General features: G+C 36.8%; 1 protein-coding gene across 13 annotated transcripts in view; it reads right to left on the reverse strand.

The window, feature by feature from the left end:
- plecb (plectin b) overlaps positions 1 to 19,906 on the reverse strand; it is a 124,717-nt gene that overhangs the window by 73,533 nt on the left and 31,278 nt on the right. For 2 of the 13 annotated variants that reach the window (XM_083542878.1, XM_083542874.1), the window contains exon 1: positions 3,230 to 3,272. The exons of 7 other annotated variants lie outside the window; for them this stretch is intronic. In XM_083542878.1, coding sequence (XP_083399004.1) covers positions 3,230 to 3,257 — 28 coding nt within the window. In that variant the 5' untranslated portion in view covers positions 3,258 to 3,272. Of the gene's footprint in view, positions 1 to 3,229; positions 3,310 to 15,757; positions 15,999 to 19,906 lie in introns of those variants that run through there. 4 more of the 13 variants (XM_083542875.1, XM_083542871.1, XM_083542868.1 and 1 more) reach the window with 4 other exon arrangements.

Genomic DNA, 19,906 nt, shown 5'->3' on the forward strand with positions numbered 1-19,906 from the left:
GATGGAGCCTACTGAGAAAAATATGCCCACCCTCTCCTGCTCACACACACACACACACACACACACACACACACACACACACACACACAGTATCAATCATTTAGAGACACAAAGCAAAAATCCACATTCACACAGGGTTTACTGGATGCACAGCACGCACAATCCTGGACAGACAATTCTTGGCACTGCATGCAGAGAGTCATCAAATTCAATTCTATCACTGAATGCAAGCACTGGAACACATTTCCCCATTCAGTGCAGCACTGAAGGCCTTTTTATAACAATACAAATCCAAAAGGTCATATCATATATAATTGCTACTCATTAAGTGTTCCTAAAAAGGCATGCAATGATGAACAGAGTAGACAGAAATGCTGAAAAACTCTGGACTTTTGTGATCTATTCAGCACGTGAATGACATCCTTATCCAACAGAACCCGCTTTCTTTTTGTAAGTGTCATGATGTGAAATAATGGAAAAAGATTTTGTGCACAACGTGCTCTAATGGTTCTAGCTGCTCATTTGGGCATTAAGCCTAATACAGTGATGATGAAACTCTGCATGCATCTCTGCTTCACTTACACATGAATAAATCGATTAATACAGATAACCGTCTGCCAGACATTAGGAGTGAAATAATAATAATTGAACCATATTACCTAGCAAAGAGCCAAATAGATACAAGCAATAGAACTGTGCAACAGAAATTTTAGGGTGTTTTTGTGGATCAAAAGCCGAGTAGCACAATTGTAGGGTTGCACACTGTTAGTCAAGACAGAGGTGGCAAAAGTACACACATCCTTCACTCAAGTAGAAGTACAGATAGTCATGTTTTAAAAGTTGAAGTACTGACTATACTTTTTCACTCAAGTTAAAGTAAAGAAGTTTGGGCTCTGACATGTACTTAAGTAGAAAAGTAGCCATTAATACTACCTGTGTCATGTTGGTAAATGGACCTCACATCATATTAATATATTAATACAAACGTATTTAAAATTTTGTTATTTAATGAATGTATCCAGGCTAAACATCCACCATATAGAACACAAGCAGAGAAAAGATCATGATGGTCAGGTGATCAGGAATCTCTCTGTTCTCAGTCATGTTTATATCGCTGACTCCCTCTGTCTCACCCACGTTAACCCCTAATTCTTGTTGTCTTCTGCCTTTCTTAATATGAGCTTTATTAACTAGTCTACGTCTGTCTTGTGTGAGAGCCAGAAAGCAGCTAGATGTGTGATACACCAGTGGTAGATAGTGGTAGCCACGCACTGACAAGAAACAAGTTGATGGGCTGAAAATGGTGGGCAACGAGAAGAAAAAAATATTGATCATGTGACCAATTAGATTATAACTAAAGTAACAAACCTGGTTTTAAAATGTAAGAACTAGAAAGTACAGATATTTGTCAAAAATTTTATGAGTAAAAGTAAAAAGTCAAAAAATAAATAAAAAAGCCAGAAAAATCTACTTAGAGTACAGTAACGAAGATTTTGTACTTCATTACTTCCCACCTGCATATGATCTCTCATTTCCTATTGCTCTGTCAGCACTCTGACAAATAAAGATTTACTTGTAGGTAATTACAGATAGATTTTTTTTTTCATGAGGACTTTAATAAATCATAGTATTTCATGATTAGAAGAAGAAGAAGAAGAATTGTAGTAGTAGAAGTAGTTATTGTTGTTATATGCAACCAGTATTTTTAGAGGCCAAACTGATCGATCACAGGAAAACAGGGCTATAACTTTAGTCAAATATTTGTTATTTCTATGGGCAGTGGTAGAATTCTTTAACTACAGAAAATAATGTTTAGATGAACAGATGGCAAGCAGGGTGTCAAGATATTCTAAACCAAATCTGGTGGAGATTAAAAAATTTTGGAGGAAGAGTAGCAATACCAGCAGCTATATGTAAACATGTTATTTGTTGTTTTTGGCCAGTAGGAGGTGCTGGAAAGGAAATTGGTTCATAGCCTCAGGTTATGGTCCTGAAGATGCATAAATTTTGTGTGAACGTGCAAAGTCTTTACTAAAATCACATCTTGTTTGTCAGCTATGCTGTCAGATTCACTGGCCCTTTAAAGGGCAAACCGAATGAGGTATTTAAATCTATTTGATAACATTTATACAGGTTTTAACCATGCACATGCAATAAACCCAAATCCTATCCCTTTACATTTTGGACACTTGGTTCAAATGTTATGAATTTAAACATATACATCCAACTTAGTCCCAAATTAGACAGTTGGTGATGCCAGATCATTGACATCAACCACCCCAAATTTGGTCAAAATATTCCTTAGACAGTCCCAAATAAATTTTCTAAATTCTTTTTACAAGAAAGATCTATAGGCTGCCATAGTCAACAGTACCAATAGAAGAAGAAAAACTAAAACAATGATGAGTAAAAAAACAAGAAGAACAAAAGAAAAAAAAAATAGAAGAAAGGACACAATCCTGTCTGTTTACCTTCAGTGCTTTAACCCCTAATTATATATATATATATATATATATATATATATATATATATATATATATATATATATATATATATATATATATATATATATATATATATATATATTCTTTTTCTTTTTAATGCAGGCCAGTCGATCAATCCAACACAACATAAACTACCCGATTTGTAATATTTTATATTATGAATATAAAAGAATAAATTAATAATATAATATATAATTAAATAATTGCCTAAGTAGCATAATGATGATAACGCCGATATGGGCTGTGCAAAACCCAAAAATCATTCTGCTGCAAACTTTCCAAAGTGCATCATCTCGCCAAGTCGATCTTTTTTCACTGTGTCTTGAGAAATGAGAAAAGGCTGTGAAAAACACCTGGGAGAAAAAAAAAACCCCAGATGAAGTCACATCAGGAATGTAGACTCCTGTCTTCAAAACAAAATCATGGGTGCAAGAAGCCTAACTGCTGCCCCTATTGCTTCCTTACTGTATGTGCTCTATAAGCGGAGACTCCTTCAAATCCAATACATCAACTGGCACACTGACTGGAAGACTGCAAATAATGCAACATGACTTTCTTCAGAGAGGAGACTAACTCGCTCACACCCACACAAATGTGTGTCCAGTGACTGAAATGACACCTGATGACTTGCATTGCACCTGTTGTGTCTCTGCCTTTTACTACCTCTGATCTTTTTTCCCCAGCTGCATTGCTGCTTTTGTGCCACAAACACAATGATCTCTTACCTTTAGCCGAGTAGTACGAGTCCAACATTCTGAGCAGTCAGTCAAATGGGAGGAACTAATGAAGTCTGGTTTCCACAATGTACCCGTTTCTTTCTCAAAATTTCTTCTTCCTTTATACTTTCGTTGGCTCTCAAGCACGTCATGGCTTACTGTGCTACAGAATCATCGAGTCCCTCCCCTCCTTCTCAGGTTAGTGTGGCCCTTCCCACATCCGAACAGTGTGTGTATGTGTGTGATTCTTTCAGGTACGCATCGCATACTATAAGCAGCAAAATGATTCGCTACCATGTTCAACTCAGACAATAACTGTCAGGGCATTTCTCTATAGCATTATACATTTTACAGTGCAGCACAAAGCAGCAGAAAAACTAGACTTGTACAGTCTATTCAGCACATGATATATGGCCTCATACAACAAAGCCCGCTTTCTTCAAAAAAGGGTGACAAAATGAGGAATTGTAAAGCGATTAAACGCATACTACTGAGGTGAAATGCATTAACAAATGTTCCAAGTGAGTGCAGTGTGTGAGTACACAAGGCCAGTAAGTAAATTATTAACCCATAACCCAACACATAAGCATAGTACTGGGAATTATCATATAGCTTATTGTAATTGCTCTAAAATCTGAAAATGACTTTATAAAATGACTATCACTTCCACAGGCCCAAAGAACTGTGCCATTAGTCATGAGAGCACTTGATGAAGAAAAAATAAATAAGACGGATAATGCAAGAATGTTAATTAAAGACTTAGATTTCATCAGGATAATAACAGTATCCTCAACACATTCCTTCAAGCACAGCTGCAACATCGTCCCTGTCGTACTCGAAAAACCACACTGTGCATGTCCAGTTCTGCGTACGTCACTCGGTGAACACGTCGTCTTTAGGATACGGTGAATAAATAAGTAGCAGCCATGCAGAAACTGTGATTACTTCATGCTAGCAAGCAGCACGATGCAGGGACTGAAGAACACTGAAGAAGGTAACTCTTCCCCATAACCCCTGTGTTTAAATTTGCATAAACTGTAGGACTGAAATCACCCAGAAAATCCTACTGCTTAATGTGACCTAAGCACAATCGTAAACACAAATAAAGCGACTACCAGTGTACTTATGATGTATGGTTTTAGATTAGGGCATTTTAACATGAGGACCTCAACATATTTTATATATTGCAAGCAGAAAGACCTGCTGATGAAGCAAAAACATACTAAAGGGAAACATCAGCCTTAATATATGGTTATGAAGTGTACTGATAATGTGTGCCTTTTTATACAGTGTACATAGATAACTGGCTTTTACTAACTCACTAATCAGGATTTTTCTTGCCTAATGACCATGAAGCTGAAAGTTTCCTGCCAAAACCCTGTCTGCTTTTCCATGTCTGTGTTTATTAAGAAGAATCTCCAAAGTAGTGGATTACAAACTTTATCAAATTTTATCAGGTCAATTACACTTTATAGAATATGCATAGATGTACCAAAGATATTCATTGTGAAGATGTTTCATGGAATGGAATGGAATGTTCAGAGAAACATCTTTTAGACAGAAAAAAAAAAAAAAAACACAGGTTAACCAGCACCAGAGTGATGGAATGAGGAAAAGGGGGAAAAATGAAAACAGTTCAAGATCCAAATTTTTAAGATTTACAAGATGGTGGAATGGAACATTCTTGGATGCCGGTGGTGAAGCCGAATCAGTTTTATTTATTGGTGTGCCAATAACAGCAGGGTGAACTAAAATGCCCAACATTCCACAGTTTCAAACTGGAAAAATAAAGTCTTTTTAAATATTGCTAAATCGTAGCACATAAGATGACTAGCCAAGTCAGTGTCTTCTCTTTCAACAAAGATCTCACAGTCCTCATAGTCCCTGAAATAAATAGAAACTGACAGTATATCAACAGAGAAGATCTAAAACCACTGACCGAGAAGAAACTGCAAGCACTTATTAAACAGGTCTAGTAGGTTATGTTAGATAATGTAACTCTGCCCAAGATTTTTGTCCAACACGGTACTGCTAAATATGTGCACCTTTCTCTGTGTTAACCATGTTTTTGTTTTTTTTGAAAATCATTATTTTTCAAAATTTAAAGGGTACACATGCTGTATGTATCCATTATTTATTTTTATTTTTTTTTTTAAATATGGTACAGATACTAATACTAGTGTAAAAGTCTGGAACTGCACTGAACTGGATTTGAATTTTTCCATTTGGATCCGGACACTGCTCATTTACTCATTGTTGGTAAAAACGTAATTCACAGGTCAGAATCATGGTGTTAACAGAGCCTGTGTTTGAAGTGGGAATATACCCTGGGTAGTACTCTATGCACACATGTCTTACATGCTCATTCACAATAGGAACAGTTTAGCACTGTCAATTCACCTGTACCGGCATGTTTACAGGAGGTGGGAAGAAAGCAGAGAAAGCAGAGGAAATTCCACACAAACAAACAGAGAAGTTCATTCATTTACAGTAACCTAAGCTCAAAATCAGAGCAAAGACCCTGTGATAGGCAACGCACTGCAACTATACCGCTCATCGCACCCGAACATATAACACAAAATAAGTGCATACCACCATAATACCTCTTCACATAAATTCTGCCCACTAACTGTGAGGATATCAGTATCAGAGCAGTACAGATACTGCGATACGTGCTGATGTGGATTCTATATTAGAAATATGGAAACTATGGAAACTTCCAGACTACAAATTTAACCAGGGTGTAGCAGCTTTAGCTAAAAATAATACACAACAAAAATGGAAAACAATGATTTTTTTTGTTCTTGACCCCTCCCTGCCCCATTAACACACATCCTCACACACTAAAGCAGATCCAGCTAGTTTAATGGGATTCCCAGAATGGGAAACAGGAGATTCTCTAGCCACTGCACAGCAGAAGACAATAGCAGGCGTTGGGAGTACCATGCAAACACAACTCTCTTCATCCTGACTTCTAAATATCACTGGTTATATACTTGGCTATGTTTCACAACACAACATTTAAATATGCTTGTTTATCATGAGGAAATTCACAATTACACTGCACCCGGAAAAAACGGGAAGGTTGTAATATTTTAGATTATGTAGTACTAATATTACTTTTAGGAACAAAACACAATATGGTCACCTCAAAACCCAATATAGTTGCATTAAGTTTCATATAAAATGAGCAGATTTCAGTAAACAGTTTCCTGAATCTTCAGGATTTGGCCCTATGTCTCATTTCCTGTCATTGTCTAAGAGTCCTCTCAGCTGAGTCAACACCGGACAGATGCTCTCATAGTTCACAAACACATGCATAAACATACACCAGTTTTTCTCCTTCCACATTAGCAGCTTTGATTATAAGATACGATGCTATGCTAAGTGTTGAAGAGCGATGTGATCAGTGCTGTAACTAATCAGCAGAGGGCAGTGCACATCAGGCTGAATATTTTTACATACCAATTAAAAGCAGGTTAATTGACCATTAATACTACATGAATAAAACGTAGTCATCTGATGATGCTTTGAATCAACAAATGTGGTATGTGCAAATATGGCAATAGAGAATACAATTAATTAGGTGTGCATACTGTGCATGTAAAAGCTGGAACTGTGAAACAGTGCCTATGTAGAATGTACCAATCCAGTACTGAATATAACCTTAGGGATAATACTAGTCTAAAAATCTGGACACATTAGTGGGACACAACAATGATCACGCATGTGAACATGGAACAAAATCTACATGAAATTTTGCCTAACATTTAGCAACAGAACATACTGTCTTATTCCTTATATTCTCTAATATAATATTTGTATTTTAATTTGCTATAAATGAGAGTGAATGTATTTACAGCTGGATTTAAATGGTTGGGTTGTAATGGAAAAGATTTTAGGGGTTTTGAAGTACTGCAGCAGTGTGGACCAAAGGTACAAAGAAGAAATGCGAGATACTGGGAAACTAGGCCAACATCCAGAGAAAAAAAACAGAATAGTCCACAGAAGATGCCAGGCTTTTGGCCATACAGACGTTGGCTGTACTTTTTGTATTTGACCAAGTTTCCCCACTCAGAGAATATTAAACACAGGGAGATTATCTTGAAGAAAGGAATGAAATAAGGTTCATAAAGATAAATGACTTTTTTCTGGAACACTCTAGAATGTTCAACAATCTCAAACTGTTTAGTTTCTGTCCAGCTTCTTCTTTATGGGCATAATGCCTATCGTGAGTGAGTGAATGAGTGAATAAATCAGCAATGAAATAGGATAATAAAAATAAAAGTAATAAGGTTAAACAGTCAAAAGCAAATTATCTATGGCAAGTCACAACATACAGTCAGTCGCTATTACATTATCAACATAAGAATTACTACAAATCACAAATGTGTATTAACCAAATAAAATACTGTTAATGTGTCTGAACAGTCCAGGATAAACACACATTTTTAATCTGGATTTAGAAGCACCTGCAAAGCATTCCTAATATTCTGTGTAATACTGCCAAAGTTGGGGTAATCTCCATCAAAGGAGCTACAACTTATCTTCAGTACTAAGCCTGCCTAAGCTGAGCATTATCATTAGTTTCTGAACTTTACAGGCAGTCAGTATAGCTTAAATCATTTAATGCTAATGTACCCTTTTTGTTTTTTCCTGGTTAAAATGCTGGGAATTGTGATGGAAATTTCCAAAATATCATCAGTCATCTGAGTATCGAGATCCAGATGTCTGTGCAGGTGTGCTTATGTGCCTACTACCCAAAAAGGCAAGTACACAACATCCCTTATCAGACAGATACAATGCACTGTCCTTGACGTATACGCTTTCCTAATCTCTGCAGCCAAACGGAAAAGAGGACATGACAAAAAAACTGTTCTGCCTCAAAAGACCAGGATAAACAGGAAGATAAGGAATGCATGCAACTTTCCCAAAAGAGGAAGGATGGGGATTCCCTTCTGCTCTAATGGCATTTTTCTCCATTTTAGACACAATTATTCACACATTTTTATGACCAAATATAGTCAACTTTAGAATCGGTTTGTTTACAATTCCTTCTGTACAATACACAGACCAATCATTACTCTGCTTAAGTTAGACTTTATGGAAGTAAATCTTTTAAGCAGATTTTAAGCATGAGCAGGGTGACTTTCTCCATGTTCCTACTGGCAAATGCACAGTTATAAGGAGTGTGATGCATCAGGTCAATGAGTGACAGATATATAACAGTTGTTTACAGCTCATGTACGAACCCATTCCAAAAAGTTTGGACACTGTACAAATTGTGAATAAAATTAGAATGCAATGATGTGAAAGTTTCAAATTTTAATATTTTATTCAGAATACAACATAGATGACATATCAAATGTTTAAACTGAGAAAATGTATAATTTTAAGGTGAAAATAAGTTGATTTTAAATTTCATGGCATCAACACATCTCAAAAAAGTTTACCACTGTGTGGCATCCCCGCTTCTTTTTATAACAGTCTGCAAACGTCTGGGGACTGAGGAGACAAGTTGCTCAAGTTTAAGAATAGGAATGTTGCCCCATTCTTGTCTAATACAGGCTTCTAGTTGCTCAACTGTTTTAGGTCTTCTTTGTTGCATCTTCCTCACTATGATGCTGCATATTTTTCTATGGGTGAAAGATCTGGAACTGCAGGCTGGCCATTTCAGTACCCAGATCCTTGTTCTACGCAGCCATGATGTTGTAATTGATGCAGTATGTGGTCTGGCATTGTCATGTTGGAAAATGCAAGGTCTTCCCTGAAAGAGACGACGTCTGGATGGGAGCGTATGTTGTTCTAGAACTTGGATATACCTTTCAGCATTGATGGTGCCTTTCCAGATGTGTAAGCTGCCCATGCCACACGCACTCATACAACCCCATACCATCAGAGATGCAGGCTTCTGAACTGAGCGCTGATAACAACTTGGGTTGTCCTTATCCTCTTTAGTCCGGATGACATGGCGGCCCAGTTTTCCAAAAAGAACTTCAAATTTTGATTCGGCTGACCACAGAACAGTTTTCCACTTTACCACAGCCCATTTTAAATGAGCCTTGGCCCAAAGAAAACGCCTGCGCGTCTGGATCATGTTTAGATATGGCTTTGATATACTTTTTGACCTATTGAGTTTTAGCCGGCAACAGCGAATGGCACGGTGGATTGTGTTCACCTACATTGTTTTCTGGAAGTATTTCTGAGCCCATGTTGTGATTTCCATTACAGTAGCATTTCTGTATGTGATGCAGTGCCGCTTAAGGGCCCGAAGATCACAGGCATTCAGTATGGTTTTCTGGCCTTGACCCTTACGCACAGAGATTGTTCTAGGTTCTCTGAATCTTTGGATGATATTATGCATTGTAGATAATGATAACTTCAAACCCTTTCAATTTTTCTCTGAGAAACTCCTTTATGATATTGCTCCACTATTTTTTGCCGGAGCATTGGGGGAATTAATGATCCTCTGCTTATCTTGACTTCTGAGAGACACTGCCACTCTGAAAGGCTCTTTTTATACCCAACCATGTTGCCAATCCTCCAGCTGTTTCTTATAATTACATTTAACTTTTCCGGCCTCTTATTGCTACCTGTCCCAATTTTTTTTTTTGGAATGTGTAGCTCTTATGGAATTAAAAATAAACCAAATAAATTTGGCATGACATTTCAAAATGTCTCACTTTCAACATTTGATATGTTATCTATATTCTATAGTAAATAAAATATAAGTTTATGATATTTGTTAATTATTGCATTCCTTTTTTATTCACAATTTGTACAGTGTCCCAACTGTTTTTGGAATCGGGTTTGTATTTAAATTATTTTAGAACTTACAGGTCCACTTAAGGCTATAGAGGTAAAAGTACACAGACACCTGACTATCACACCCATATCCATATATGGCCCTTCCCAGAACAGTTGCCAAAAAACTGAAAGCTCACAATTGTCCTGAATGCCTTTAAAGGAAACCCAAACCTGTTCCAGCATGAAAATGGCTCTTTGGACAAAGCCAGCTTTATGAAAATATGGGTTGCTAAGGTTAGAGAGAAAAAACTCAACTGGCCTTCACAGAGCCCTTTGAGATGATCTGGAACAACAAATCAAATCTAGCAGTAAGTTTACCCAGAACAGTTTCTAATAAAATAATAAATAATAAAAGTGAACAGAGCATCGTGTTGGAAAAAGAGAAATATATGGGTATGATGATCAGGTGTCCACATTCCTTTCGGCTATTCAGTGTATTTCAAGAATACATCAGCAAAGCACCCTATGCATGCACCTGTACAGTACAGTACAGGAGAATTTGTTTATGACTTGCATAAACAAGATTAATCACTTAAAAATGTACTGTTTTACTGTCATACACATCTTTGTATATACACATTTTCACATAAATTTTCATATATTTTATATTTTATATAGTTAATACTTTTTATTTATCTATCTTCATTTTTTACTTGGTTTATTTTCCCATTTCCCATGTCGTACTCTGTATGTATGTGACCAATATAAATTTTATTTGATTTGAAATATTTAAAATATTAAAAAAACTTTATGAACTTTTTTATATTTCGTAATGTTACAACCTGGAAATTTAAACACGTTAATTAAAAGACACCTCATTGTTGCACTCCACACATTAAATAAAAAAATTATTACAATAAATTCATGGCGTGTAACAGCAAAGATTTTTTGTTTGTCACAGGAGACAAAAAAAAATTAAAATTAAAAATAAAAACATTTTACTGAAAGATCCTAGAGTTTGATAAAGAACATACAATACTTAAGCAAACATCACCATCCATCCTAAAGTATGCTTATAAATAATTTACACATAAAATGATTAACGGCATGAACACTTATGCACTATCACCAGTGCATCATGCTAAGCAGTGCATTTCTGGAATATTGCAGGAAAGGCTTTTATTGCAGAACAAAGCTGTGATCGAAACTGATCTGTACAGGAGAGACCATGCAGATCTTCGGCTGCTCCCATTATTGGTCGCCACAGCGGATCATCTCCATACTACATCTGCCTCTTTTAAACCAACTACCTGCATGTCTTTCTTCACCACATCCATGAACCCCCCTCCTCTGCACATAGCCGAACCATCTCAATCAAGCCTCCCTCACCTTGTCTCCAAAATGTCCTCCATGCGCTGTCTCTCTAATAAACTCGTTTCTAGTCCTGTCCATCCTCGTCACTCCCAACGAAAATATCAGCATCTTTAACTTTGCCATCTCCAAATCTTGACCCCAGGTACCTAAACTCATTCACCTTCACCACCACTTCTCCCTGCAACCGCACCACTCCACTGCCCTCCCTCTCATTCACACACATGTACTCTGTCTTACTTAATTTCATGCCCCTTCTCTCCAGCGCGTACATTCACCACTCCAGGCTCTTCTTAAACCTGCTCCCTACTCTCACCACAAATAACAATATCATCCGCAAACATCATAGTCCAAGGAGACACCTGTCTGACCTCGTCCTTCAACCTGTCCATCACCACTGCAAACAGGAAAGGGCTCAGGGTGGATCCTTGATGCAGTCCAACCTTCACCCTCAACCAATCTGTCGTTTCTACTGCATACTTCACTGCTGTCACACTGTCCTCATACATGTCCTGCACCACCCTCACATACATCTCTGACACACCGGACATCCTCATACAATACCACAATCCTCTCTCGGCACCATGTCGTTTTCTCTCTCATTTTCCTTATTCATCAGCTGCTCAAAATACTCCCTCTATCTTTTCAACACACTGTCCTCACTAGTCATAGGAGACCCCATGCAGATGTCTCACTTACAGTACACAGACAAAAGTATTGGGACACCTAACATTTCCAGCCATATTGTATGTGGTTCTTTCCCAAACTGTTACCACAAACGAATTGGAATGCTGAATGAGCAAAAATCATAACCACACTAAAAATCCTCGTGTGACAACTTATAGTGTAACAGCAAATGGGGACTAAATGTAGAATGGGATGCTCAAAAGCACATATGAATCTTATGGTCAGGAGTCCACAATCTTTTGTCTATATAGTGCATGTACCAGGACACGAACATAGCCAAAATTTCCACAGGTAAATATGAGTCAGAGGAAAAGACCTTTAACAGATGCTGTTAAAGAAATGGGTTCAATCTAACACCGTGATGCGACTTAATATACGAGTTGTGAGATTAGCACTAAAGTGCTAGCATTCACAGACTGGCTACTGCACCACCTGATTTAAGAGTAATTGCTTTATTACTACTACTGTCATGTGCAAAAGTCTAAACCTTTAGAACAAAATCAGGAAAACAATAATTTATAGTAATAAAACATTCAGGCCTTGATTTAATATGATCTGAAATAACAGGCACTGGTTCCTACATACAAATGAAAAACCGTGGATTTAGTAAAAACAGTAGATTAATTTTGAAAGAATGATATTTGAAAAATAAATCACTTCATGTGTAATGCCAAGGGAGTTAATGAGGTGCATATTCTTTGAAGCTGTGGCGAGTTCAGCTCTTAAACAAAAGCTTGGAAAATTTAACTGAATTCGAAAATAATGTCTGAAAATAGCAAGACATTTTAAAAACTTTTACTTTGAAATTGCCAGCATGCTCTGAATATCTAATCAAGTCATAATTAAAAAAACTATTAAAATTTTTCAAAAGTGCCAATATTTCCTGTAACCACACTGTAACGTTTCACTGTGTGTATCGCTCCATTTGTCTGGGTTCACCACACAAATTTCCACTTCCTATCTGGAAACAGTTGCTACAGTAGAATTGTATCATCATTAAGTCACAATGTCAGTGAACATTAAAAGTACAAATGAATGTGAGCTAGTTGACATGTGAGCGTGGCTAATTCGGGATTAATTACCACTAACGAAGCAAATATAAACAATAAATTGCACAACAGGAGATATATTGTGCTTAAAAGGTTAATCACTTGATATTTATTATTGTTTATAGAGCTAATCAGCCTAATATTCAGTTGTATTATATATGATATAATGATATATAATCAGTTATACACACACACAATATATATATATATATATATATATATATATATATATATATATATATATATATATATATATATATATATATATATATATATATATATATATATATATATTACACACACATACAGTACAGACCAAAAGTTTGGACACACCTTCTCATTCAAAGAGTTTTCTTTATTTTCATGACTATGAAAATTGTAGAGTCACACTGAAGGCATCAAGGGCTATTTGACCAAGAAGGAGAGTGATGGGGTGCTGCGCCAGATGACCTGGCCTCCACAGTCACCCGACCTGAACCCAATCGAGATGGTTAGGGGTGAGCTGGACCGCAGAGTGAAGGCAAAAGGGCCAACAAGTGCCAAGCATCTCTCGGGGAACTCCTTCAAGACTGTTGGAAGACCATTTCAGGTGACTACCTCTTGAAGCTCATCAAGAGAATGCCAAGAGTGTGCAAAGCAGTAATCAAAGCAAAAGGTGGCTACTTTGAAGAACCTAGTATATATATTAAATAAAACCTTTAATGCAATACAGGATGCCCTTTTTTTATTCAGCTATATAAAAAAATTCACCAAAAAGACATTTTTAATCATTAAACATTTGTTTTACTGGTGCTTAATTTGAGCACCAAAATCGTCATGATGCACAAAACCAATTTGCCTGTGCGGAAACATAGATGCTCTATGTTTATTTTGGTTTCACTTATAATAAACATTTGCATAAAGCATCCATATTTGTTTATGCCCATGTTGATTAGAATATTTAAAGACTTGAACAGTATTAATTTTAAATAGTTTTAGAACAGTAGTTTTGGTGTGATAACTCACAAGTTAATTATGTTTTAATCGGTTGACAGCCCTAATATAAATATATTATAATAATGTATGTAAAATATGATATTTAGTAATATTTCTTACTTCGATCATTTAGATTTTTGCTTATTTGCTTATTCACATGTTTTATACATTCAGACAGTAAACCATGTCTGGGTGCCAAGTTTTACTTTAATTCTTTAATTCTGGGATGGTCATAGCATTAATCAAATAGAGGTCCCTTTCCCCAAAGAAACCACTTTAGATTCAAACCTTTGCTGTAAGCTGTGGTAACTGGAGAAGATTTGCTCTTGTGCTGGCCTGTTCTCACTGAAGTTATGTTTGGCCTAAAGTGAATGAATAATTTCCTTCGCATTCGGGTGCGAGAACCAGAATTCTTTCACACCAAGAGGAGAAATAACATTAACTCTCAGAATAGATATGTCGAGTTTTAACACCACTGTATCAGACTACTCATGTTTTTCCATATACAGTGTGCATCTTAGGCACCTATTAATCCTTTACATATTTGGTAAATGTTTAAATGTTTATTTTATGCTTTCTCTGTCGATATTTTCCGAAAAGAAAAAAATTGTACTGTATGTAACTTTTTTTCCCAAGCTGATTAACAATTTTTATAAATACTGCACTGCAAATAAAAAATAAATAAATAAATATATATATATATATATATATATATATATATATATATATATATATATATATATATATATATATATATATATATATATATGCCACATAATGATAAATAGCCAAAACATTTTCCATCCATTGATGTATAGTTTCATAGCCAATCAAAAGGAATACTGCACACATCCTCAGTCAAAATATATCAACCAGAAATTAACATTAAATGCAGACCTGCTGAATAAATAATGTAATACAGATCCTGCTTTGTCCTTTATGTCTACTATAAAGTCATCAAATAACTTTTGGTTTCACTGGCTTCGGATTAACCAATATGAACAGTCCTGACTGATGGAAAAGCTACTCAGGTGTTCGCTCCCTGGTTTGCAAGGGAAATTTGCGGCTTGGCTGCTTTGATAAATTTTCACTAGCCATTATGTGCCGAGGCCTCTACAAGCACGTGTATAATAAAACGATTGGGCGGAACAGGCTGAAATGCAAAGTTTTACTTTTACAGTAGTGGAGATCTGCAGTCGTTCCTCAGGAGAGTTTTTTTTTTTAGAAAGAGCAACAAAGCAAAATGATTCACAGGAAAACATCACATGATTTGAATATTTGGTTGCAGAGTTTGTCTCGGTCAGCACATATTTCGATTATGAGAATGAATAACATGAAGCGAATGAACAATAGCTACTTTTCAAACAAATACAGACACACAGAAAACTATTGTCAGTCACTCTGTGGGGTGTCCGCTAACCCTGCAAACAATGCCACAGCTGGACACCCTTACCCAGTCCAGCCCCGCCTTCCTGTCATAAAAACAAAACATTTCCCACTTTTAAACAAGCACGCACACACTCATTCTTACATTGTATTACCGGGTAAAAATTTGCAGCTGAAATATTTTTTACCCGCAGTAAAACTGTAAACTCCTAAAATGTGAGGTACATAAGCAGAAAGAGGCTTAAAGAAGGATTTGAAGGAGGAGGAGGAGGAGGGGGATGCACCGGCAAGGATGCCGACACACAGTAAAAAGAGTGTGTACCTTTTAGAGTATTGATCTCATGTTGAATGGACCTGAAGTATTCCATAGCTGCATATAATGGTGAAGGTCTTCAGCAAGTCTCCCTGCAGTCTATGCTACTTCTATCTTACTGTCTCTTATCTCTTAGTGTCGAGCCTCTCTTCTGTTTTCTCAGTGCTCTTCAGATCAGTAGTCTACTTGCGGTGTTTCAGGTTAGCTTACTGCTTGTTGTCCTCACCCACAGGCACATGTCCCAAGACTCACTTGCTTATGCATTAATTTGGGTTCCGTGCTCCTCCCTCTCTTCATCCTCCACTACACAAAGCCGGCATCCACACCGAGCATCCTGTCTGAGCCAATCACATTCCTTACATTCTCTACACAGTCCTTACAAATATATTAGTGCTTAGTAGACAAGCTTAATGAAATACACAAATTTAAACAAGATCAAATAAAATAAAAGAATAATAAAAACACAAGGACTTTTTAGCCATCCTTCCTACATGTACAGTATAAGACTGTTTACAGCAGTCGTAAACTCGCTTTTCACACATTTAAAAAGCTGTCCAAATATGTAAAAAAAAAAAAAAAAAAAAAAGGCATTTGTCACCTTGAATGGCATGAACACATAAATTGCTTCAAAAGATCAAGTGACCACAAGCCGTAACCCTACGCTTCTGAGAGTTTCTGTGGGGTCACTTTGTGCCTCTTAGAACAAGAACCTCTGTTTTTAAGAAAATATAATGGGCAGACAAATAGAACTTTAAACTGCATAAAATATTCATACAGTTTTGCATGAATCTATTTTTTTTTACATAATTATAGATTGATCTGGAAACCCTCCCAGTGAAACCATTGCAATCAGCAGACTAATGGTAACCATGGCAAACTAAAGCTAGTGTAAAAATAAAGAAAGTACAGTGTAGAATGACTTAAGCATTGTGAGGTGAAAATTTGTGTCAGTGTGTAGGTGAGGTGACGAACAGTCCAAAAATCCGGCAGTGCTCTTACAAACTAGCGAGAAAGATGAGCGGTGAAAGCATAGTCTTGTGTGAATAAAAAGAGGCACAAGAGCAAAGTGAACTCCCTCTCCCTCAAAACAAGCATCAGAGCAGACAGAGCATTTAGTCTGAAACACGGGGGAGAGTACAACATGAGCACCACACAAACAAAAAAGTTAGATTTACACAGTATTTACACAGATGACACAGATGTGATAAGCTACCTAGGATATCATGTTATGGCACTGATGTAACCTGTCTCTGGTTTATAATGTTTTTATTGGTTGTCTTTTTTTAACAGGTGAAACACTCTGCTGTCTCATTGCTCAAATCCTAATGTTACCAACTTATGGATGGATGACTTTTGTTACTAGTTTCAAAGAAAGTTCAAGGTACATTTTATTTTCCTGCATTTCAGGAAATCAACATGGAAAACAAAGTTTGCTAGTTCAGTATATGTATTAGGGGTGTAACGGTACGCATATTCGTACAGTTTTGGTACAGGGCTTTCGGTTCAGTACACATGCGTACCGAATGCAATCCTTTATTTGTGCGGAACATGGTTACAATCTTAGGTCCCTCCGGAACGTATCTTTAGTCTCCGCCTCGCACTTTAAGCGCATTTGTTATTATTATTATTAAACTTGAAATCATATATAACAATGCCACGAGTATAAAAGGAAACCACAGTTAGCCGCAGTGTCACTGTGGCTACTCAACTCCATACCGGAAGTACGATTTGTTTTACGTATGCATTAAAATGATGAAGAATCCATAGCGCTAGCATTAGCCGCTAACCCAGAAGTGGTTTCTTTAAGGATTCTTTGAAGTTTTATGCCCAGCTTTAATAATTTGGTACACTGATGGTCATAAAGGAATGGACATGGTCAGCAACAATAATCAGGTAGGCTGTGGCGTTGACACAATGCTCAATTGGCACTAATAGGCCCAAAGTGTGCCAAGAAAGTATCCCCCACACCATTACACCACCACCAGCCTGAACCGTTGATACAAGGCAGGATGGATCCATGCGTTCATGTTGTTGACGCCAAATTCTGACCCTACCATCTGAATGTCGCAGCAGAAATCGAGGCAACGTTTTTCCAAATCTTCTATTGTCCAATTTTGGTAAACCTGTGCAAATTGTAGCCTCAGTTTCCTGTTCTTAGCTGTCAGGAGTGGCACCCGGTGTGGTCTTCTGCTGCTGTAGCCCATCCGCCTCAAGGTTCGACGTGTTGTGCGTTCAGAGATGCTCTTCTGCATACCTCGGTTGTAACGAGTGGTTATTTGAGTTACTTTTGCCTTTCTATCAGCTCGAACTAGTCTGGCCATTCTCCTCTGACCTCTGGCATCAACAAAGCATTTGCGCCCACAGAACTGCCACTCACGGATAATTTCTCTTGTTCTGACCATTCTCTATAAACCCTAGAGATGGTTGTGCGTGAAAATCCCAGTAGATCAGCAGTTTCTGAAATTCTCAGACTAGCCCGTCTGGCACGAACAACCATGCCACGTTCAAAGTCACTTAAATCACCTTTCTTCCCCATTCTGACGCTCGGTTTGAACTGCAGCAGATCGTCTTGACCATGTCTACATGCCTAAATGCATTGAGTTGCTGCCATGTGATTGGCTGATTAGAAATTTGTGTTAACGAGCAGTTAGACAGGTGTACCTAATAAAGTGGGCGGTGAGTGTATATATATATATATATATATATATATATATATATATATATATATATATATATATATATATATATATATATATATAAAAAAAGATTACAAATTTATTCATTCCCTTCAATCCCTAAGGGGCAGCATTACCACTTTTGTAAATTATAGGCTGAAGATAAAGTGAACAGCCTGTTGTATGATATCAATATATTATATCCATATATAGTTTTCTTAGAAGTCTACTACAGTAGCTGCCAAGGTCACATGACTACACATCATTAAAAAAAAATAATTTGACAATGACTTTAGCACTGCTGATTACAGAGTAATGTGAAATGCCTGGTAGAGAAAACTAGAGACTTCTCTCTTAGACTCTTGGTGTTAGCTGTCATGGTCCATTGCTGTGTAATAGCTCTACTGTGGACGTCCAGACCGACATTCCATCTGTCTGATGTCAAGCTCTCCCACAAAGCTTTAGAAATAGTCATGCCAGCTTACAGCACAGGACAGACCCTGACCAGCCTGCTGGCGCTAAGAGACACTGCAGCCATAGAAAAGAAAAAGCCTAAGATTTGAAAAAATCTTCACACATGAAAGAGTTTAATTTTGATACTGTGGTTAAGATTAGAGTTTGACATAACATGTATTAGTAGAAAGCCAGTAGATTAGTAGAAGGTCCTCATATGGATAGTAAGACAAACTCTTTTGTGCTGTTTGTGTATTAAGAAATGATAAAAAAATAAAAAATAAAAATGAAAATAATAATAATAATAATAATAATAATGATAAATAATTTTGAAATGATTTAGAATATTGCCCTGTAATAAATCTTGCTGTATTTGGATTAAATTTCCGCTCAGAAATATCAATAAAGCATGGGAACAATTTAAACTTTCTCTAGCATTTTTACAAAGTCCTCCGCAGTCACATGGCTACGCAGAGTTTCAGTAACCTTCTGCAGCCAATGAAAGGATGAAGACACATAATAAGCTCTTGTGTTCCTAAAGATTAGCTCCCTCTCAGCTCAGACTTCATCATACACACTGAGAAATGTTCTACAGTAACATCATTGTCATACAAAGAGAAATCCACTAGGGGCTGTGCTTCCCCTCATCATTGCCTTACACTTTACCAAACTCTCCTAGTGTCTATCAGTCAAAGCACAAGGAACTAATTGTGCCACTTCAGATCAGCAGACAATAATATTCCAGATGTGCACTTACTTTAATAAGTCAGGCCAGAGAGCCTATTGCAGAAACACTGAGAGTGACGCAGGGATACTTATTTTATATCAGTCCATCTCAGGGCAAGGCACACACACATTCACAATCATGGCAATTTGTACACATCTGTCAGTGCTACCAGCATACCAGAACACAACCATCACTATTATTATTTCTTGAATCAATAAATTACATACAGGTTTTGAGATCTAGTAAATAACAATACATTACTTTTAAAAAATGAACAGGCATTAATATATCAAGATCAGTATT

The sequence above is a fragment of the Silurus aristotelis genome (assembly GCF_946808225.1).
Source record: "Silurus aristotelis genome assembly, chromosome: 1".
Lineage (NCBI taxonomy): Eukaryota > Metazoa > Chordata > Actinopteri > Siluriformes > Siluridae > Silurus > Silurus aristotelis.